General features: G+C 49.5%; 1 protein-coding gene across 1 annotated transcript in view; it reads left to right on the plus strand.

Moving 5' to 3' along the window:
* The window catches only part of LOC147668310 (prosalusin-like), a 34,338-nt gene extending 17,740 nt beyond the window's left edge, over nucleotides 1-16,598 (plus strand). The window contains exon 2 of the mRNA XM_086948616.1: nucleotides 16,285-16,598. Within this exon, the coding sequence (XP_086804742.1) occupies nucleotides 16,285-16,598 (314 nt within the window). The remainder of the gene's footprint in view (nucleotides 1-16,284) is intronic.
* The last annotated feature ends 6,269 nt before the right edge of the window (nucleotides 16,599-22,867 follow it).

Genomic DNA, 22,867 nt, shown 5'->3' on the forward strand with positions numbered 1-22,867 from the left:
CCTTGTGCCTCATGCTGCTCTTCTCCTCCTCACTCTGCTTCCTGATGCCTCACGCTGCTCTTCTCCTCCTCACTCTGCATCCTTGTGCCTCACGCTGCTCTTCTCCTCCTCACTCTGCTTCCTGAGGCCTCACACTGCTCTTCTCCTCCTCACTCTCCATCATTGTTCCTTGCGCTGCTCTCCTCCTCTCGCCTGCCTCATGTCTGATGCTGCTCTTCTACTCGCTCTCCTTCCTTGCGCCTCACACAGCTCTTCTACTCGCTTTCCTTCCTTGTTCTTTGGTTCAGACCGACGGCCTGAACTCTAGGCCACTGTGATACGGGCAGCCCCTTCTGACTTATGGGGTTCCCATTGTACTCATGACCATGCCGCAGACTCTTCTTAGGTGATCGCCCTACCTACGTCGACCCCCTCATTGCATATAGGTTCACCAATCTCTGCAGTCATAGTTCCTGCGCACTTGGCCCAAACTCATTTCACTGGTGACCCCCTCTGGCATATGGGGCTACCTCGGTCGGCTTGATGCTTCCCGCCCAGCACTTCTGATATGGGTCAGAACAACGCAGGCCTTTCCTGGCATATGAGGATCACAGAGCCAATGGCGAAAAAAACCCAACCACTGACAACCTGGCCACCTTCAAGAACGCCACCCGCAAACACCACCAACTGATCCGATCCACCAAGAAATCAGCATTCAAGGATCGACTCTACAACAACACCCACAACAGCAAAGAACTATTCAACATCGTCAAAGAGTTCACCAACGACATCACTCCCTCCCAAGACCTCTGCGACTCTCTAGCCTCGTTCTTCCACAACAAAATCGCTGACATACATAACAGCTTTGGAGACCAGTCCACCCCACCCACCTCTGAACTAAAACCCCCCTCCAACAACCTTTGCGCCTGGAACCCAATCACCACTGAAGACACCATCCGCCTGATTATCTCCATCTACTCAGGATCGCCAACCGACCCATGTCCCCACCACATTTTCAACAAAGCAGACTCCATTATCGCACCCCATCTCCGAGACGTCATCAACTGCTCCCTCAACTCCGCTACCTTCCCGGAAAGCTGGGAACATGCCGAACTCAGCGCCCTCCTGAAGAAACCCACAGCAGACCTCACTGAACTTAAGAACTATCGCCCCATTTCGCTCCTCCCATTCCCTGCCAAAGTCATTGAGAAAGCCGTCAACAGTCAACTCGCCGCCTTCCTAGAATCCAACAAATCCCTCGACCCTTCCCAGTCCGGCTTCCGAGCCAAACACAGCACCGAGACCGCCCTCATCGCAGCAACAGACGACATTCGAACTCTACTGGACAACGGAGAAACAGCTGCCCTCATCCTACTTGACCTCTCCGCAGCCTTCGACACAGTCTGTCATAGCACCATTAAATAACGCCTCAGCAACGTCGGAATACAAGGAAAAGCACTGGACTGGATCATCTCGTTCCTCGCCGGAAGAACCCAGAGAGTCTGCCTCCCCCCCCTTTTAGATCAGAGGCCACCAAAGTCATCTGCGGCGTACCACGAGGATCATCACTCAGTCCCACCCTCTCCAACGTATACATGAGTCCCCTCGCATCCATTGCGCGCCAACACAACCTCAACATCATCTCCTACGCAGACGACACCCAGCTGATCCTTTCCCTCAACAAAGACCCAAACACCGCCAAAACCAACCTACACGAAGGGATGAAAGAAGTAGCCGAGTGGATGAAGAACAGCCGTGTAAAACTGAACTCTGACAAAAACGGAAGTCCTCATCTTAGGATCATCCCCCTCCACCTGGGACGACTCATGGTGGCCACCGGCCCTGGGAAACGCACCCATACCAACGGCCACGCACGCAACCTGGGCTTCAACCTGGACTCCTCCCTCTCGATGACCAGACAAATCAACGCCGTCTCATCATCATGCTTCAACATCCTACGTATGCTCAAAAAAATCTTCAGTTGGATCCCCACCGAAACAAGAAAGACGGTCACCCATGCACTTGTCACAAGCCAACTGGACTACGGAAACACCCTTTACACCGGAACCACAGCCAAACTACAGAAAAAACTCCAACGCATCCAAAACGCCTCAGCCAGACTCATCCTAGACATCCCCCGCCAAGATCACATTTCCGGTCACCTGAAAGACCTCCACTGGCTCCCCGTCAACAAGAGAATAACGTTCCGTCTCCTCACCCACGCACACAAAGCCCTCTACAAACTAGGACCCGAATACCTCAACACGCGCCTGTCCTTTTACACCCCCACCCGCCAACTACAATCGTCCAATCAAGCCCTCGCCGCAATTCCACGCATCCAAAGATCCACCATGGGGGGAAGATCCTTCTCCTACTTAGCGGCCAAGACCTGGAATTCTCTCCCCACCTACCTCCGCCTTACACAGAACCACCTCTCCTTCAGAAAACAACTAAAAACTTGGACATTCGACAAGTAAAGTACCCCCCCTCCCTCAAGCGCCTTGAGACACTGGGTGAGTAGTGCGCTATACAAATTTTAAACTTGACTTGACTTGACGGGCAACTGCCCGATAAATACACAACCTCATACCTCGCTCAGAGAATCCTTGTGCAGGAGTCCCTACTGGACCTCACACCCTCCAACGCTCTCCTCTCCCTCACAAGGCACACAGGTCTTGGCAAGCATGCACGTGATCTCTGTGCCCTGGATGATGTCTCCTCACCCAGCACGGAGACTAGCAGGCTTTGCCCTCGTCCTATTCACAGGCAGGCATCTTGCACAGCTTCTCCATCTCACAGCCCGTCTGGCTGCTTGTCAGATGACCTATTTTTGGGGACTCAACTTCCCCTTCTTGGTGTCCTTTTTCAGAGACCAGATGCAATTTAGGATCTGGGTGTTTGAAGTTTGGGGTTCTGCTTCTTTTGAAGTGGGCACTTCTCCGCTTCATCTTCCTTGATGAAAGAGGTCTGTTATAGCAGGCATGGCTCTGAAGCTGAGGATCCACAACATAATTCATGGTTGTGACCGGAGTTCCCATCTGGGGCCAAGTTATAACAAGTATCCGAGTGGCGCAACAGTCATGTGTGCACACTTTGCGCGCCCAAGGGGCACTTTGGTATTACAGAGGGGCCGCAGATGCTTGTGCAGTCCTTTCTGTGATACAAATATCACGCAAGCGGTAACGCTATCACCAGAGGGTGTACCCTAATTTTCATGGAGGTGTGGCCCCATGCAAATGAGGGAATACCTTTGTGTTTGTGCCGTATTACTGAGTGCAGAGTGAAAGAAGCTGTCAGGAGGCACACTGTCAATGTGCCCCCTGAAAGCAGCAACTTGAAGGGGTGAAGGGGGTCTTATAGACCCCCCAGACATCCACTTGCAGGTGTGTGCAGTAACCCACTGCACCCGCCTGCAAGGGGATCTCAAATCCCCCTTAAAAGTACAGACGGGTTGCACCTGCCCAGTAGAAACACTGAGCGGCTGCTTCAAAGCCGCTCCATATTTCACTGCCCTAGGGGCAGTGCTTTCAATGTAATACGGCACACACTTCTTGCTTGCGAAGGGCGCACCTTCTGAAAGGTGTGCCCAGCCCTAACAAGATGTGAGTTATAAAGGGGTAGGCCCTCAAAACTCATGGACCTGGATCAATAGGTAAGTACAAAGGTGGGGGTGGTCCGAGTTTGGATGAGTTGCTTCACAAGTCATTCTATATTAATCGATATAGATAATCGCCACATATACATTTTGCTGTATGTAACTTAACACAATGAAAAATAAAGTATGCAACATTCAAAGTCAAATTGCATTTATTCTTGCAATTGTGTACTCTTGTAATTTTTGGTGTATATAGTTACTTTGGAATCATCATCATGTTATCAGTGTAATTGTGAAAGCATTACATAAAAAGTGCTCTCAGTGAGAATGGGACGGGAAGTGAAGAGTTTGTGAGGGACTGGGTAAAGGTGGTGTGACATTTAAAACATCACATTGAAGTCAAATACGCCTTTACAATCAAGGTAGTATAAATGTTCCCAAATCACATCACACATAGGTTAAATTAATTCATTTCGTTGGATCCTATGGTGTGTAGGGTTGGAGTAGTCTACGTTTCGACCCCCATGTACGCTTAAGGGTTATTCTTGCCTCATGTTGGGGTCTTCGTCAGGACCGAAAGGGAGAGCCTACAAGACATTGTAAAGGCTAGTGTTAATTATCTGTGTGGTGAACTATCTTCATAATTTAAACTGGATGTAGGCATTACCTACATGAAAATGACGGTCGACGATTGTTCCGTCGTGTCTTGGGCCTTGGCGTGCTCCTTGAGTTTCTGCAATAAAGTAGAATAGGGGGAGCGGTCTCAGGGGACGGTGTTGGCCACATAGCCAAATAGCAATGAATTGTGTGGAACGGAGACTTACTTGGATAAGACTCCTCTTGGATGAGCATAGAGTGTCTTGTCTCATTTATTCGTCACTTTGTACCTTCAGTGTACCCCGGGCACCATTCTAGAAAGTCAACAGAATAATCACAGTAAGTCGTGATGGCCTCCGAAAATGTTGGTGGTAATGCTGGATTATATATAGCACAGGTGCTCATTGGGATCTAAATCATTAGGTGGAGACCTTGAAAAACGCATTTGAAACAAGGTGGTTAAGCGGCATGTGAGATAAGCATCGGGTCATGTCCGCCATTAGTTTACTCGTTGGTAGGTATTAATAAGCATCAGGGTCTTATATTGGCTTTTGATTGTGGCTTATAGAAGAAACTATGAGCTTGCATCACTAATGGGTCAATGCGAAAAGTCTACACGGAATCTGGAGCACTGTCCTACCTGGTCGGCGTGGTGCTGCAGCCGTCAGCGCGCGTCGCTCCCTCCGTGAGTATGTTGATGCTCGCTGTGCCTCCGCTAGATGCTAAGTATAAAAGAGGCTCGGCTCGCAGGGCCAATCACCGGCCTCCATTGTGGTTCGTCGTGTCAGCTCGGCGAGTGTTCAAGGGTGCGTCTGAAAAGATGCCGGCTACTGCTTGGGGGTACTTTGACTACGAGTGTGTTTGCGGACAGAGTGATACTATCTTTTTGATGAAGATATTGTGAAAACAAACTGGCTCGATGTCAGTGAATTATTGCATATACAGAATCTGGAAAATATTCACCACGTTAGCCTATGATAAAACGCACCCAGACAGTGTCATATTATCATATTTATACATATACATAAATAAATATACAAAAGAGAAAATGTACATTGGAATTCAACAATAAGCCTGGGCGGTATTGCCTTGTAATAACTTTCAGATCGGACTATGCATGTATATCAACATATCATACAGATGGGAAGGTGTGGATAATGTACCTGATTTGAACTGTGAGCCTGGACAGTATTAACTAACAGAGGCCTTCTGCCAGTGCTAAGAATGCCTATCGATCAACATGGGTTGTATCCATAAATGGGAAGGTGTAGGTAAAGTTCCCTCAAAATCCGTGCTTAGCATGGCCGCATCTTAGGAGTTTATGGTCAAAACATTGAAACATTGGGTTTACTCTGAGTCTAGTCCTGTCATTTGTGCAAAATTAGCATCTAGTTCGTTTAGACCACTGTTGATAGTCTTGAATTTGTGCATCCATTTACACTCCCTGATGTTTAGAATAGAGTTCAGATTGCCTCCATGTGGGCCCAGGGTCATCTTTTCAAGTATTACCCATTTCATGGATTCTGGGGTGTGTTTCTTGTCCATGTAATGTTCTACTGGTGGTGCCCCTGCTGTTTGACAGCGGATCCTGCTGCAGTGTTGGAAGATTCGGTTTTTGACCTTTTGTTTGGTTTGCCCAATGTACATAAGATCGCATGGACCGAGAATGGCTTAAATTACTCCACTAGTGTTACAATTTGTAAAAGACCTGAGGTCTACAGTTAGGTTGTTGTGAGTCACATGTTGGGCAAGCTTTGCACGTCGTGCATCGAAAATGACCTACCACCTCTGGTAGATTCCAGAGTCCTTGGATGGTTGGTGCCTGCGGTGTGTCCAGCAGGGAGCGGACAACATGGTCCCTTATGCTTTTTGCCTTTCTGAAAGCATGCATTGGTGGTTCGGGGGTGTCTATTATATCTGCAACCAAACCCCAGTGCTTATTGATTATTCTCTTTATTTCATTACTTTTGGTGCAGTATGTCGTGACACAGATCATTCGTTCCTGGGATGACGGGCGTTCCTTTGGCATCAGTAATGTGGATCTATCCTGGAACCAGGCTCTTTTTCTGGATCTTTTCACAAGTCGCTTGGGGTAGCCCCTGTCAATCAGGCGGAGGATAAGATCCTCTGATTCTCTAGTCCTCCTTCAGAGAACAATTACTCGGGATACGGAGAAATTGGCCGAAGGGCAGGTTGTCCCGTAGTCCTCTTGTGTGATGACTCTTGTATCTCAAAAGGGTGTTTCTTTCTGCTGGATTCCTGTAGAGGGTGGTGTATAGTTTGCCTTCCATTTCTTTTATACTAATGTCGAGGAAATCAATGGACTCTTTATTCATGTGTATTGTGAACTTAATGTCATCAGACTGGTTGTTTAGCCACTCCATGAAGTCATTCAGGTCACGTTCCTCACCGGTCCATATCGTGAGGACGTCGTCTATATACCTATACCATGTGGAAATCCTGTTTTGGTATGGATTGTGCTGCGATAGGATGCTGTGTTGTTCATATTCAGACATAAACAAGATAGCCAGATCTGGGGCGAAGGCAGCGCCCATGGCAACTCCTTTGCTTTGGAAAACGAAGAAGTTCCTTGTCATGGCGATTTCCAGCAGATCAATAATGAACTCTGTGGGAACCCCAGCCGGTTGTTCCCTCTTTTTTAGAACTCTTCGCATACATTCCAAGGCCGGTCTCTGCGGAATACTAGTGTATAGGGAGACGATGTCCATTGTCACCAGGATTTGACTGTTTTTGTTGAAAGGCATCAGGTCAACCAAATTAATTACTTGCATCGCCAACCCTACACACCATAGGATCCAACAAAATGAATTAATTTAACCTATGTATGATGTGATTTGGGAACATTTATACTACAAGGCGTATTTGATTTCAATGTGATGTTTTAAATGTCACACCACCTTTACCCAGTCGCTCACAAACTCTTCACTTCCCTTCCCTTTCTCACTGAGAGCACTTTTTATGTAATGATTTCACAATTACACTGATAACATGTTGATGATTCCAAAGTAACTATATACAGCAAAAATTATAAGAGTACACGATTGCAAGAATAAATGCAATTTGACTTTGAATGTTGCATACTTTATTTTTCATTGTGTTAAGTTACATACAGCAAAATGTATATGTGGTGATTATATGGATTAATATAGAATGACTTGTAACAGCCCTAACAAGGAGAATGTGCCCCCTGGATATCACACAATGAAACGTGCATCAAAATGTTAATCCCAGACCCAGTACCCTACTCTTTATGATTCTCTTATCAGCCCCATCTCCCTTGCTGTCAAGATGGTTCCAAGTCCCTTCCCTGTCATCTGTCACTGAAGCAAAGAGCAATCTTTTGAGGTGTAAAGGGGTCTCTTCCTTCCTTTCAGCGTGTCTTACCACCCAGCGTGCAGGAATGCAGCAATACAAAAATCTGTCTAGGGGGATTCCTCTCCCCCTCATGTTTTCAGCAGGCAGGCCTGGGCTTCCCAAAATCCATCCTATCGTCCTCCATACCTTGCACCACAGCATGCTCATTTACTCTGTGTACGTGATCAGCACACTTACTGTTCATCACTAAGACCTCTATACGTTGCACCTTTACATCTACCCATGCATACATCACACACACTTAGTCTGTGCACACTGTTCAGTGCTGAAGCTTTCCTGTCTTTAACCAGAGTGTACTATTTTAACACACACTCTGCCAGCACACACACTCACTAGGTGCTTCACAACTCTTCACCCTTTATGTATTGTGCTCCTCACAAGCACACATGCACTTAGCACATTTTATCCGCACATTTACTGCATCGCACTGCATCTCTCATGTAATGTATTCCTCTCATGCAACCGGTCCCAGGATGCTTGTTTCCGGTCTAGGGAGGATCTGGCTCGGCAGTTCGGGTTGAACTGTTCACATGGGGCACAGGGTCAAGACTGATTTGCATATGGCCATGTTTGAACTGGGGTGGTTTGGTGAGCAAAATAACGATGGATCAAACCCAGATCTGTGACTGGGGGTGAAAGTTTGCTATGTTCAGTATTCCGTCCATCAATTGTTTCTTTTGCATTTGTCACTCTTAAGTGGGAAGGGTATGCCCAGACTTCGGTCTCGTGCTCACTACACATCTGGATTCAAGCTAGCCTGGCTGATGAGGAGTAAAATCAAACTTGGAATGGAGGGTTAGGAGGGAGAAGGGGAAGGCCAGCGAATGACAAGAGAGGCTAGTAGGACGACAGTGTGGAGGGTTGTGGATCAGGGAGAAGAGGGGGAGCAAAGGAGTGGGACAGGGAGACCTGGTCTTGCTTGGAGTGAAGGCTGGTCTTCTGGCCTGGGCAGAACTGAGGATCTGGGTCTCAGGCATGGGCTGCTCTGATAAACCTTCCTGGTAAAGTGGGGGCATTTAATTGAGGGTTGGGTTCTACCAGCCTGGTTCAGAGAGGTACGGGTGTGGTGTCTCTTGTTCCAAGAGGGAAGGACACAATAGGTTTGATTGCGTCAGTTCACTGGGTCAGATTGTTGTACTGCTAGTGTGTTTCTGGGTTGATTCCGTAAGTTATGCTGTGGTCATGCAGGGTCTGGTCCTGAGTGGAATCCTGTGCGTCTATATCTGATGTGGTCTGGTGCTTTTAAATCCAAGGTCTTGGTGGCCCTGGTACAGGTATCTTGTGTTGCTACTTCTTAGGGGACTCTTGTCTGGTAGATAGAGACCCTGGCTCTGCTGTTGTCGTTAAGTGGGTAATAATATGTATGGCTGGTCTGATTCCTTGACGTTGCATTGGTTTGGTTCACGGGGAACCAGTCATGCATGTTTCAAATTTTGTGTTATGGTGAAGGGGTCTGCTTCAGGGAGGCTACTCGTGAATATGATTCCCAGGTGTCTAGTGCCAGGGTATCCAGAGTGTGTGGTTCTTTGGGCTCTAGTGGATCTGATGCTTAAGGGCCTGGTGCAACTTCTTCTGTGTATTCAGTGGGTCTTTATGTAATTCTGGTCTCTAGTTTTGAGTGGGGTCCATGAGCTCATGTACTATTTAGAGAGTCCCTGGTAGTTATGGTTGCTGTTTTGGGGGCTTGGTGCCTTTGGTTCTGCATTATTGGGGTTCCCTATGTCTTTTGTGTGCTCTTTGTTTTGTATTTATAATTTTGTATTACGTACCAAAAGGGAAAAAAACATAACGGCCCACATCGTGGAAGAGTGGAGCTTGTGTGACAGTCAGAACATTAATAGTGAAAGGTTTATACATACAATGAGGCTCGTATTGCATGAGATGTAACATGTCAAAAAGCAGTGTTATCCATGTAGAAACAGCAGTTAGGCAAAAACACAAACGTTCGTGGAGTACCCAACGTGTCGTAGGGTGAGAAGCTGCATGCGTGTTCAGTGGTTCACATTGCTGTAAATTGGTATGAAATGGTTGCCAAATATCCTTCCGGTGAGACGAGGGCGGCAGTAGCGAAGCATAGATTTCACTAGGGTTGTCACAGAAGGTGAGGCTCTTAAGCCATCGAGCCACATTCGGGTGGCACCGGTTTCCCCATTGTAGAGCTATTTCACACTTTGAAAGTAGCAGTACTAGTGTGGTGAGCCTTGGACCCCCTTTAGAACGTCATGCACATAGCCTAGTAGGACGAGGAGGGGTCAGAGGTAAGAGTAATCCCTACCGCTAAGGAGAGCTGGGGAAAAAAACATTGTAAAATCTCAAATGTGGGTGCGCGTCCAAGTAAGATGTAGAAAATCAGTGTCACTGACGGGACATTTAGGGCATACAGAGGATCTTGTGGGGCAGTCTTTGCCAGGGAGCAGGGAGTGGTGTATGTATGTCTAAGGACTTTCAAGTGTATTAATTTAGGTCTGTGATTAGGGGCGATGAGTTTGGGTTGTTGATTGTTTAATGGAATACACCCATATCGCGCACCCGGGACAAAAAATGTATTTATATAAACCTTCCAATTATTAGCTGAAAATTGGTTGCTATGTGATCATTTCTGCATTCTAGGGGATTTTAGCTTTCACCTGGCATGCAACAGAGAATAAAGTTACTGCCGCTCTGTTGGATATATCCAAGTCCTTAGGACTAAATCAACTCCTAACGGAGACCACACATCTACCTGGCCACATTTTGGATTGTCTCTTTACCAGTAATCCCTATATACAAATCTTAAGTCTCTCTACTTGTATGGTCAGATTATCGTATCATCATTTTTGACATCGAAAGCCTAAGCGGACCGTACCAACACCACATGCCAGCTCCCTCTTGGCCCCCAATCAGGTGGCCAGATATGCTGGGTCCACCCCCAATTCCTGTCCCCAAAGCCAAAAACTTGGGAGTCATCATCGATGACAAACTTAATCTTGGAGCCCAAGTTTCATCTGTGGTGTCCTCATCCTATTATATGATCAGATTGATCTGAAAAAACTTACCTTATATCGCTAATTACTCCAGGAAAAGTGTGATCACTGCCATGGTCCTTTCAAAATTGGAGTATTGCAGCAGTCTCTATATAAGAGAAGCACGCAGTAAGCTGCAAATAGTGCAGAATATGGCAGACAGAATGATTTTTAGTCTTCCAAAATTTCATTCCATCATCCCCGGGCTCCAAAAGCTACATTGGCTTCCGATCAGCAGCCGGGTAAATTTCTAAGCCCTCTGCCTTGCGCACAAAGGACTCTACCATACAGGTTGAGAATTCAAAGGCATGCCTTCCGATGGTACATCCCTAATAGACCCCTACATTCTGCAAGCTCCAACAGTGATCCTAGAATCAGGAAAGCTAGCTGGGGAGGTAGGAGCTTCATATGCTGCACAACAAAGCTATGGACTGGCCTTCCGGCCCAAATAAGAGCCATTCTATCACTGCTTGCCTTTAGGAAAGAGATCAAGACCTTGCTTTTTAATAATTAAGTGCGCCATCTTCAGCATGCTTGGTCCAGTTAGCGCCATGACACCCTTGGTTATTTGCGGGCTCTGCAAATTGTTTTAACATAACATTAAAACAAAATTTGATCCGTCAAAGTAGTTCACTCTCCCATAAGTCCCGAATACGACTGTCTCTGGCTGGTAGAAGTGCCAGGGAAGCATGATGGGATACACTCTTCAGGGGCGAGTGGATAGGATGGGATCTGAGCACGCAGCATACTATGAAGGCGTCACATTACAAAATGGTCCAAAGAAGTTGCTGCAGCAAAACGCGCGTCTAGAGAATAGGAAAGGATATGACAACATGGCAAAAGATTCCCAAACGTGGGTAATGTATGCCTCCCCAGCGTATTTTTGACAAGGGCCTCCAGTGCAAGGGGTAGCCATTGTTTATTTGCAAGTGGTAGTGAAGGAAAATATAAAAGATCCCCATCAAGTTATTGAGTACGTTTTTGCCAAGCCTAGCAGGTGGTAGAGAGGGTTTGAATGTCTGTAGAATCCAAAGGATCCCATGGGAAAGAAGATAGCTCAACCAGACCCCTACACCCTTGGTTCTGTTGCATGGAAGACGCACGTCCCTATGATACCAATGGTGCGCATACTGACATTGTGCTACTAGGTAAAGTCCGAAATGAGTTATCTGAAACCCTGCCTCACTCGTAAGGGAGCACCAACGCGTCTCATCCCACTCATGGTCTAAGGCCTGCCCACACCAACCTCAGGAGAAGCCTCTGAAGCATGGTATAAAAATCATTGGTGAGACAGATAAGGATGTTTGGGAATAGATATAAAAATAGGGGATGTGGCCAGCCATGGAAAGTGGTAGGCAAATCCATCCCTCAATCTGTGTTGTCAAGCGGTCGACCGCAAGTTGGTAGTTCAGCCGAAAAAACCTGCTCTTTATTGTGGTGAACATGAACGCTCAAATAATTGAATGTGTCTTAGCACCATTTCAGAGGCTAGTCGCACGCTACTGGTGTTTTTAGCATTGGTAAGCGGAAACAATAAAGATTTTCCCTAATTTATTAGAAGACCAGAAAATCGACCACATCTTAAAAGCTTGCAGACAATGGGAGCTAGGTTAACCGCAGGCTGGCCCACAAACAACAAAATGTCTGCATATAACTAGAGGAGCAGGGGGCCGTTTGTGAAATGGAGGCCTCAGTGGAGGTGTTTTTCTTGTAAATGCAGAACCATTGAGTCCATGGCCAGGATAAACAATAACTGGGACAGGGGACATCCCTGGCTACTGCGAACGGAGCAGTGAGTGATCTATTGGCTTGAAGGGAGGTTAACGCCAGGGGCAGGCCCAGTGTCTGCAGTGTAGTTAGCAAAAAAGGCCACTCCAGTGAATCAAAGGCCTTCTCTGCCTCGAGAAACACCACTGCCGCACAAACTTCAGGGAAATTCTATTAAGAACTGAAATTAAAGTATGCAAATTTTGAGATGTAGAACGGTGACAAACGAATCCTGACTGCAAAGGCGAGATAATGGTTTGCAGCAAGAGGAAAAGCTGAATTGCAAGTATTTTGACCAGGATCTTATTAACTAAATTGAACAATGAATGCGGTCTGTAGAATTGACAGTATAGCGGGTCCATATCGGGTACCATGTAGGAGTGTGATTACAGCCTCATGGAGAAGGGAGGTCGGTGGCGGGGGGTTGTGTAAAACACAGTCCAGTGACTCGGTGTACATGGCATGTTTAGGAAGCGCGAAGAGATGTTTGTAGACTTTGTAAAAATAAACTCCCATGATGCCATCCAGTCTGGGTGCCTTGGACCCATCCAGGCAGTCAATGGCATTAATTTCCTCTTCTTCAGAATTTGGTTCACTATGGAACTGTTGTTTGTGGCGTGGCGAGCCAGACCATCGCTACCTCAGATAATCTGCCACCTTTCTAACCTCTGCTGAATAGCGTGAGGTATATTAACAAGTGTAGTGCTGTGAGAGCTCTGCAAGCACAGCGTTGTTGACCACGGCTCTTGTCCCTTCTTCGAGTAGGAGCTCCTGGGATATAGAGACTACTCCTCTGTGGGCAGAGCAGTCGTGAAAACGAGCAACCCGGGCGTTCATCTTCACCATAGCATCTAGCCACAGCGTTCATCCCCAGATGGGTCACCGCCCGTTAGGCCAGTTAGCAAAATTCGTTTCGGGGACACACTGCAAAGAAGTTGTGGTCCAACTTGTTGCTGCGCATCACCATCGTCAAGATTGCGCAGGGCAGCCTCATCTCATGAGAGAGCACCATGTATGTTGTGCGCGATACAGGCATGCTTAGAAATACATTTGCCTCTGATATAGGACTTGAAGACCTCCCAAAGGGTGGCCTGTGTTTTCACAGATCAGACATTGAGTTCAAAGAATTCCTCTGTGGCTGTGCAGAGCTTCTCACGGAAAACCTCGTCAAGGAGAGCATTGCAGGGAAGCGCCAGCCGGGCACCAACCATACCACCAAAGGGGACTTCCAACACAACCAGTACTGGAGCATAGTCTGAAAGAGTACGTGTAAGAGAGGTCATCTTGCCCAGCCGGGGTAAATCGCCACCGAGAGGAACCAGTAGACCAAGCGGGACCAGGTATTGTGTGGTGCAAAGTAAAACGTGTGCCCTGGATTTGCAGTATGGTGATAGCGGCAAGCATCCTGAAGTGAGTGGGTAGCGCAGATATCCTGCAGGATGCAGAGCGATCTCGGTTTGCTACAGGGTGTCGCAGTAGTAGAGTTTAGGAGAGGTTTTAGGCATATGTTTAGGTCGCCTCCTAATATAACGTGATCGTCTGCCCGCTCCACCACAGATAGCAGATCCCGTAAAATGTCAGGAGAGTCAACATGTCTGCATAATTGACTCTAGGGGTAAAGGGAACTGACTGGTGTATCAATATGCAGACCCCACAAGAATATGTGCTGTAGGTGGAAAAGTACTGATGTAGGCCCCAAGATGAAGCAAACTTCTGTGACATACAGGGGGGATGTGTTTTTGCTTCCTGGACCAACACAGTGAAATCTGGAAAAAAGGAAAGGTGCACTTGTCTGCGCTCACGGGCTATCCGAGCGCAGGATCCTGATCTCTGAAATTTAGTAGATGGACAATTATTGGGCGCTGGGGGGGTTGTGGACCAAGAGAGCATTGGCCGTGCTCCACCACAAATGTAGTAGTAAAGTGTTTACGGCCGTAAAGCTCCGTCAGGAGACGTTCCATAAATTGGTCCATCCTGCCGGTTCCTGAGGATTCCACAATGCCAACTATGAGTAAATTGTTGCAGCTTGATCTAGCCTCCAAGACCTCGTTTCTTATGGCAACCATTTTAATGAAACGTTCCAGCTTGTCGAGCCGTTTTGCCATCTTAACCGCGCCATCCCCCAGCGTGGAGAGATGTTCCTCAGAACCATCTAGGCAGGTATGATGTCAGTCCAGGTGCTCTTCCATGCAGTCCAGTTTACCCGTGAGGGCGTCCAAGCTCGCATCCATGGCGTGGAATCCAGATAGTGTCTCTGCCATGAGGGTTTCAGTTGTGGCATGCTGCTCCAGAGCCTGCAACCCTGCTGCATTCGCCGCCATTTCAGCAGGGACCTCTCATCTATCTGGGTCCCTTTGTTCATTCAAATAGCAGCTTCCTCTGCTTTGGGTCTGTGCGCCTCATTCTATGCTGCGTATGGGCGGAGCGTGCAGTGGTGTTAGCTGATGTCCACAGGTGTTTTGGAGATGACGGGCAACAGTTTAAAACAGCGCCAGCAGGAGCTGCGAATACCATTGGTGGGTTAGTGTAGAAGGTCAGGCAGGTAGGCACTATGTGAAGTCTCCATCTGGGCAAGGAGGGCTGGCAGGCACCTGCAGTAGCGGGATCAAACAATTGAGACCGGAGCTTCCGTCACCCAACACACAGCCAGCAGGGGTAAGCAGCAAAAGTCGACCTCAGTGAATGTATGGTTCTTCAAGCAATGTGGGCACCCCAGTCACAGTGCCCGGCCGATAAATTCCAAAGTAGGGGTCTACATGAGGGGAGCTCATCAAGAAGGTAGGGTGGTGGCGCACTAGGGTAATGGCAGTAGGATGCATGAAACAGAGTCATTCACCAGGACCCAACAAGTTGGCTCCGATCCAAGGTTCCAGAGATAGGCCACAGAGCTCCCGCAGGTGAAATCTGCATCGCGGGGAGGCTGGTGCTGGCAGTCAGGCAGGCCCCTCATCCGATGTCTGGCAAAGGAGAGCAGCTCCACTCTGGTCCAGACCGCTATGCAGCAGCCTAGGGTCGATGTCACTTGAGATGAGGCCCATGGCTCAATGCCGATGGTAGCCTGTCTCACAGCAGCAGCCCATCCTTCGGGTCCCATGTGGCACCCAGCCCATCAACTCGCCTGCACACTCTAGGGGGCGTAATGAGCTGCGCGGGTCAACGTAGCGCAGCCCACTGACCCGGTGGGGTTCAGTATCCCTACGCCTCAGCCTAACCCGCGGTCCCAGTCACCGCAAGGTCTCCAAGGATCGGGCCGGACCGGTCTGCATTTGGGGTATATCTCCATCCCAATCTCTGCTCTGGACACCAGATTTGGCCGTAGCAATCAGCCCACGGCTGTACCAAAGTTGCTGTCACCGATGCACGGATGCATTTTGGCAAGCATTAATCCAGAATGTTGGAGAATCGGCCAGAGCTTCAGCGCTGAGCGGCCATCTTGGACGCTGGTGTGCCCACACCCCACTCCAGGTCCGATTCTGTTGCTGCAGGAGCAGAATAACTCTATCATGTGTGGGTCAATTCTGGTGGGTCAGGCTGTGGGTTTTCGATGACCTAGATTCAGTTTTATTGTTAAGTGTTTCGTTTTGATGAGGTTGTGCGAGTCTGGTGTGTCAGATTCTCTTTTTTTTTTCCAACTTTAATATATATATATATTTTTTTTCTGGGGCTTGGGTTGCTGGAGGTGGTCTAGGTCCATGGATCTGGTTTCTAGGGGCCTGTTGGGTCTTGTTCCTGAGTTTCTGGGGTGACTAATTACTGGGTTCTAGTGAATTGTTTCATGTGTTTCTGAGTCTGGCATCTCAGATGCGGAGTACCTTAGGTCATAGTATGTTGCTTCCTAAGTGGCGGTGTGTTTAGGGTTGTGTGAGTTGGACCAGTTCCCTGGTTGTGGTGGGATTGATTCTGGTGTCCAGTAAACTACACTCTTAATTTTCCTTTTATTCTCCACAGAGCTGGACTGTGACCTCGCCCGCAATGTCTTCGGCCAGCATCTGGCCAGGGAGCTCCTTGTGAGAGCAGTATCTCATTTTGTGGAGACACCGGATCCAGTCAAGCCCTTGGTGCTGTCCTTCCATGGTTGGAGTGGTACCGGCAAAACCTATGTCAGCTCCATGCTGCTGAAGCACTTGTACCGCCTGGGCAGCCGCAGCCCATACGTGCACCAGTTCTCTCCAACCCTGCATTTCCCGCACGCTGAGCATGTTGACCAATACAAGGTGGGCACAGATGTGAGCCTGGCACAGTATGTGGGGATCAGTAGTTGAATTGTGGAGAGCAGGATTGGGCAGTGGTAGAGAATAAGTGGGAGCATGGGCTGGTTAAGTGGTGAGTATGTGATAGTCGTAGGCCTGACGACTACATAGAATATGGACTTCTCTAGTCTGATGAACAACAGTATGGGAAGGCGGGGTCTGGTTGTAGCATAAGTCTGAACACTGCGGAAGATATGATGAACACAGGTTGACAGCGCAGAGTATGATGCTTTAATCTCTTACAGCCACACATTATGTGAGGGTCAGCGGTCTGAAGGCTACAGAGTATGTGAGGGTCAGCGGTCTGAAGGCTGCGGAGTATGTGAGGGCCAGCATTCGGAAGGCTGTGGTGTATGTGAGGGTCAGCGGTCTGGAGGCTGCAGAGTATGTGAGGGTCAGCGGTCTGAAGGCTGCAGAGTATGTGAGGGTCAGCGGTCTGAAGGCTGTGGTGTATGTGAGGGCCAGCGGTCTGAAGGCTGTGGTGTATGTGAGGGCCAGCGGTCTGAAGGCTGTGGTGTATGTGAGGGCCAGCTGTCTGAAGGCTGTGGTGTATGTGAGGGCCAGCTGTCTGAAGGCTGTGGTGTATGTGAGGGCCAGCGGTCTGAAGGCTGCGGAGTATGCGAGTGCCACTGGTTGAAGGCTGCGGAGTATGTGAGGGGCAACGGTCTGAAGGCTACAGAGTATGTGAGGGTCAGCGGTCTGAAGGCTGCGGAGTATGTGAGGGCCAGCATTCGGAAGGCTGTGGTGTATGTGAGGGTCAGCGGTCTGGAGGCTGCAGAGTATGTGAGGGTCAGCGGTCTGAAGGCTGCAGAGTATGTGAGGGTCAGCGGTCTGAAGGCTGTGGTGTATGTGAGGGCCAGCGGTCTGAAGGCTGTGGTGTATGTGAGGGTCAGCGGTCTGAAGGCTGCAGAGTATGTGAGGGTCAGCGGTCTGAAGGCTGTGGTGTATGTGAGGGCCAGCGGTCTTAAGGGTGTGGTGTATGTGAGGGGCAGCGGTCTGAAGGCTGCGGAGTATGCGAGTGCCTCTGGTTGAAGGCTATGGAGTATGTGAGGGGCAACGGTCTATAGGCTGCGGAGTATGTGAGGGCCAGCGGTCTGAAGGCTGCGGAGTATGTGAGGGCTAGCGGACTGAAGGCTGCGGAGTATGTGAGGGCTAGCGGACTGAAGGCTGCGGAGTATGTGAGGGGCAGTGGTCTGGAGGCTGTGGTGTATGTGAGGGTAAGCGGTCTGAAGGCTGCGGTGTATGTGAGGGTCAGCGGTCTGAAGTCTGTGGTGTATGTGAGGGCTAGCGGTCTGAAGGCTGTGGTGTATGTGAGGGTCAGCGGTCTGAAGGCTGTGGTGTATGTGAGCGTCAGCGTTCTGAAGGCTGCGGTGTATGTGAGGGCCAGCGGTCTGAAGGCTGTGGTGTATGTGAGGGCCAGCGGTCTGAAGGCTGTGGTGTATGTGGGGGCCAGCGGTCTGAAGGCTGTGGTGTATGTGAGGGTCAGCGGTCTGAAGGCTACGGAGTATGTGAGGGTCAGAGGTCTGAAGGCTGCGGAGTATGCAAGTGCCACTGGTTGAAGGCTGCGGAGTATGTGAGGGGCAACGGTCTGAAGGCTGCGGAGTATGTGAGGGCTAGCGGACTGAAGGCTGCGGAGTATGTGAGGGCTAGCGGACTGAAGGCTGCGGAGTATGTGAGGGCTAGGGGACTGAAGGCTGCGGAGTATGTGAGGGCTAGCGGACTGAAGGCTGCGGAGTATGTGAGGGGCAGCGGTCTGAAGGCTGCGCAGTATGTGAGGGTCGCTGGTGTCACAGCATCAGAATATGTGGCAGTCGCAGCTCTAGTGACACCGTGAGTATGGCGGTCACTTAGATCGCAGCAATGGGCATCGCTGATTTGATGACAGCATATATGGCAGTGACAGATGTGATGACCACATGAGCATGTGGCAGCTGCAGGTGAGACGCAGTAAAGCATGTGATGGTTGTAGGTGTGATGGCAGGATGGGTACGTAGTCACATGTCTGACTTCAGAGAATATGGAGTTCACGGTCTGACAGCACATGTATGTAGAGGTCACAGCTCTCCCAGCACGCGTGTTCAACAGCCACAGGTCTGATGACTGAAGAGAGTAGGGGGTTCAGTGGCTTGATGACAGGACGTTCGCTGGATGTGGCCGCTGCTGGTGCGACCACTCAAGACTATTTAATGAGAACACATCTGAAGGCAGCAGATGGTCGAGTGTAATGAATGACACGAAGACGTGTGTGACCACTTTTCTTTTGGTCTGGGTACAGACGGCTTCAGCTATGTGGTATGCATGTCAGCCTCAATTTGTCACAAAAGTACAATACAAAATGATACAGAAAGTGGGATTTGGATCAGCCCGCCCTCTTCAGCCATTGGCCACCTTATAATCTGTTTGTTATTGTTTGGTTGCGCTATTCATTTGGACCGTGGCATGTCGTAAGTCCTTGCACTGTCTCTTTTTGTACTGACCACAATAAAGGAGGAGGAGAGGAAATCTTTGACGCGGTCTAGCACACACCGCCCCAGACTTGATAAGCTACACAACAAATTGGTGTGCTGTTCCACTGTGTATCCAAGAAGGAAATGTAAACTAGTCCACTGGAATGCACAGATCTTAGGGGGAAGGATGGAAGGGGGTTCCCCAGATGCAGTAGCCCTCACCCCCTAGATGACATGCTTCATCATCCGGATAGCTCCTCGCTTGGTGAGTGCTGCAATACTTAGGGGGCTCCAAACACTGGGGCTCTATGGGGACACCTTTTCCCCGCTGCTCAGTATTGGCCAAAGCTCAGGATACTTCCCTAATTTTGGGTGTTGTGTAAGAGTAGATGGGCGAGAAAGTGGTTTAAATGGACTGTATGCCCTCTCTTTGTAAGACTTATTCCTGGTGAGGAACCATGTCAAGATTAACAAGCACTGGCGTTGCCAATAGGTCTCGCAGTAGGAACGTTGAAGCTATTACAAATGCAAATAACAATGCCTTTTATTTTTGTTTTCATTTTAAAAACATAAAGGGCTTTGTCATTTACAAAACCAATAGCTCCAACTTTCCTACTGCGAGACCTATTGTGCACTGCACAGTGTGGGTGAAAGTGGCACTGCGTGGGTGTGAGTGGCTTTGAGTGAGTGGCGTTGCGTGGGTGAGTGGCGTTGCGTGGGTGAGTGGCGTTGCGTGGGTGAGTGGTGTTGCGTGGGTGAGTGTGGCGTTGCGTGGGTGAGTGTGGCGTTGCGTGGGTGAGTGTGGCGTTGCGTGGGTGAGTGTGGCGTTGCGTGGGTGAGTGTGGCGTTGCGTGGGTGAGTGTGGCGTTGCGTGGGTATGAGTGGCGCTGTGTGGGTAAAAGTGGCGCTGTGTGGGTAAAAGTGGCGCTGTGTGGGTAAAAGTGGCGCTGTGTGGGTGTGAGTGGATTTGCGTGAGTGAGTGGCGTTGCGTGGGTGAGTGGCGTTGCGTGGGTGAGTGGCGTTGCATGTGTGAGTGGCGTTGCGTGGATGAGTGGCGTTGCGTGGATGAGTGGCGTTGCGTGGATGAGTGGCGTGGCGTGGATGAGTGGCGTTGCGTGGATGAGTGGCGTTGCGTGGATGAGTGGCGTTGCGTGGATGAGTGGCGTTGCGTGGATGAGTGGCGTTGCGTGGATGAGTGGTGTTGCCTGGGTGAGTGGCGTTGCTTGGGTGAGTGGCGTTGCTTGGGTGAGTGACATTGCGTGGGTGATAGTGGGCTTGCGTGGGTGATAGTGGGCTTGCGTGGGTGTGAGTGGTGTTGCGTGTCTGAAAGTGGTGCTGCGTGGGTGAGAGTGGCACTGCGTGGGTGTGAGTGGCACTGCGTGGGTGAGTGGCGTTGCGTGGGTGAGTGGCGTTGCGTGGGTGAGTGGCGTTGCGTGGGTGAGTGGCGTTGCGTGGGTGAGTGGCGTTGCTTGGGTGATAGTGGGCTTGCGTGGGTGTGAGTGGCGTTGTGTGTCTGAAAGTGGTGCTGTGTGGGTGAAAGTGGCTTTGCGTGAGTGAGTGGCGTTGCTTGGGTGAGTGGCGTTGCTTGGGTGAGTGGCGTTGCTTGGGTGAGTGGCGTTGCGTGGGTGAGTGGTGTTGCGTGTGTGTGGTGTTGCGTGTGTGTGGTGTTGCGTGTGTGTGGTGTTGCGTGTGTGTGGGGGGGGTTGGGTGTGTGGGGGGTTGTGTTTGTCGGGGGGTGTGTGTGTTGGGGGGTGTGTGTATGGGGAGTTGAATTATTATTTACCTTGGACCCGAGCTGCTTCTGCTCACAAGCTTGAAAGCAGCAGTTACATAACTCGAGAGCTGCAGCATGCCCATGGCTCACCAGTGCATGTTGCAAATGAAACAAAGCATAATGTATTCGGATCGCATTACAAAGAAAGCCGCATGTAAAATCCAGACCCTCTCTTGCCACAGTGTATTAAGGCAGCACACAGAGAGAGAAAGGGGAATATTTTAACCTCCTCTGGGCTCATGGTAGAAAAAAATGGGAATCAAAAGGCGCGTGTCCCATGACATACAAGCCATTTCGTGTGAAAATGCATCAGCTAAAAGGCAGGGCGCTGACAGAAACACGAACTTGCCAACAAACACGAGCCTGCCAACCAAATGTAAATATTCTACGTGCAGTGGAGCGCGAAGAGCAGCACGAAGAGCAGCACGAGTCTCTAATGTAAAATAAATACGCTGTGAGTAGTGAAGCGTGAAGGAGACCTCGAGCCTTCAAACTGAAAGGGAAAAGGCACGTGGATCAAAAAGCGACGAATATCTCAGGCTGGAAACACATTATATGAAATGCTGCTGCTGCTAATTAAATATAAAAAGTGTTTAGGGAGTCACGGCTGCCGAGAGTAACAAGGCAATGCTGGGAGGGGGGCTGCGCAGCAACTGAAGTGCTCTGGTTGCACGGCCTGCGGCCGTGTGAAGTGATAAGCCTTTGAAGTATGTCACGGCGCCTGAGGGGAGAGAAGAGAAGGCGAGACCTAAAAAAAAAATAAGACGGACAGGCATGCTGTGACGGAGGTGTGAGAGGTCTGGCAGGGAACAGATGGCCTGGCCGTGAAGCAGGGGGCGGGGCAGCGCTGGGGAAGCCTGTGGGAGGGTGATTGATGCCTTTGATGTGGGGAGGGAGGAGAGCCTTTTGTGAGCCTTGTGCAGGAGAAATGCTGCCGATGCTTGTTTAATCACGTGAACTTAAAGAAAACCGCGGCTGAAAGCCTGTGGTTTGAGGAGGATTTTGCCGACATGAATTCTCCCTCCGCTCAATGCGCTTGTGCGCATTGATAGGTCGCGAGACCTAAAAACCATACTGAACCAAGCGGGCGTAGGAATGGGCCCTTGGTAAGTTCAGTAGGGGTGGGCGGAATTTGCGTAATCTCGTTACGCAAATCTCTGCAAAATGGTAAAAAAATCTCAGCGAACACGCAGAAATTCCGCGAACACGTGCTTTTTTCCCGTTTGCAATTGCTGTTTGCGTGCTTGGGGGAAATATCTTGCGAACACGCATTTAGACAACGCAAACAAGTAAAAACTTGTGCGAAATCATGGAACGCAGAATTTTAGGCAATTTTGCGTTCTCCGCGGAACGCAAAATTACCCAAATCCCGCGAGCGGAACGGAATTAGCCGTCCAGGACTAATGTTTAGTAGGTTCAACATGTTTCATGGCCAAAAGTGCCAGATCAGTCTAGTCATTCAGTCTGGACCATAGATGAACACTCATCCACACATTAAGTGTTGGACTTGGGCCTTCTGGCAGGTTCACCCCTAAACATTTTGGCTTTTAATGGTGTCCCAGTGGAAAGTGCGTGCGCACCCTGAGTGCGTGGAGTGAGGTTGGCCTGCCCTCCCATAGGAATGCATGGGGAATGTATGTGTCCCTGGTAGTTCCTGATGCGTTGGGTGTACAGGCTCGAGTCTGGTATGTGCGAACTCGTGAGAGTGAATGCTTCATAATGATGTATGTGGCATGATTATGTCTTGTGTGGAAGTGCCACTTCTAGAAGTGTGCCTGTTTGTGTAATTTGTGTCTGGCTTGTGATTTGGCTGGAGCTGGCTGGGATGCAAGGCTCCATGAGTCATGATGGGTCTGCCCGGTGGTGAGTGTGAGATCAGCATGCTGATGGCTGGGCAGGAGTGCACCTGGTTCCTGAATAGGGATGGGCTTTCCCCACACAATGCTAGCTCCGCCCCCTGTTGTGCGTCTAATGACCCTAGCCTCCCTAGTGAATAGAAAGGGTGGTTGAGCACATCAAGGGTGCTCCAAAACCAGCTGTGACTGGTTTCTCCCCACCCT

This window comes from Lissotriton vulgaris, unplaced genomic scaffold (genome assembly GCF_964263255.1).
Source record: "Lissotriton vulgaris unplaced genomic scaffold, aLisVul1.2 SCAFFOLD_2110, whole genome shotgun sequence".
Taxonomy (NCBI): Eukaryota; Metazoa; Chordata; class Amphibia; order Caudata; family Salamandridae; genus Lissotriton; species Lissotriton vulgaris.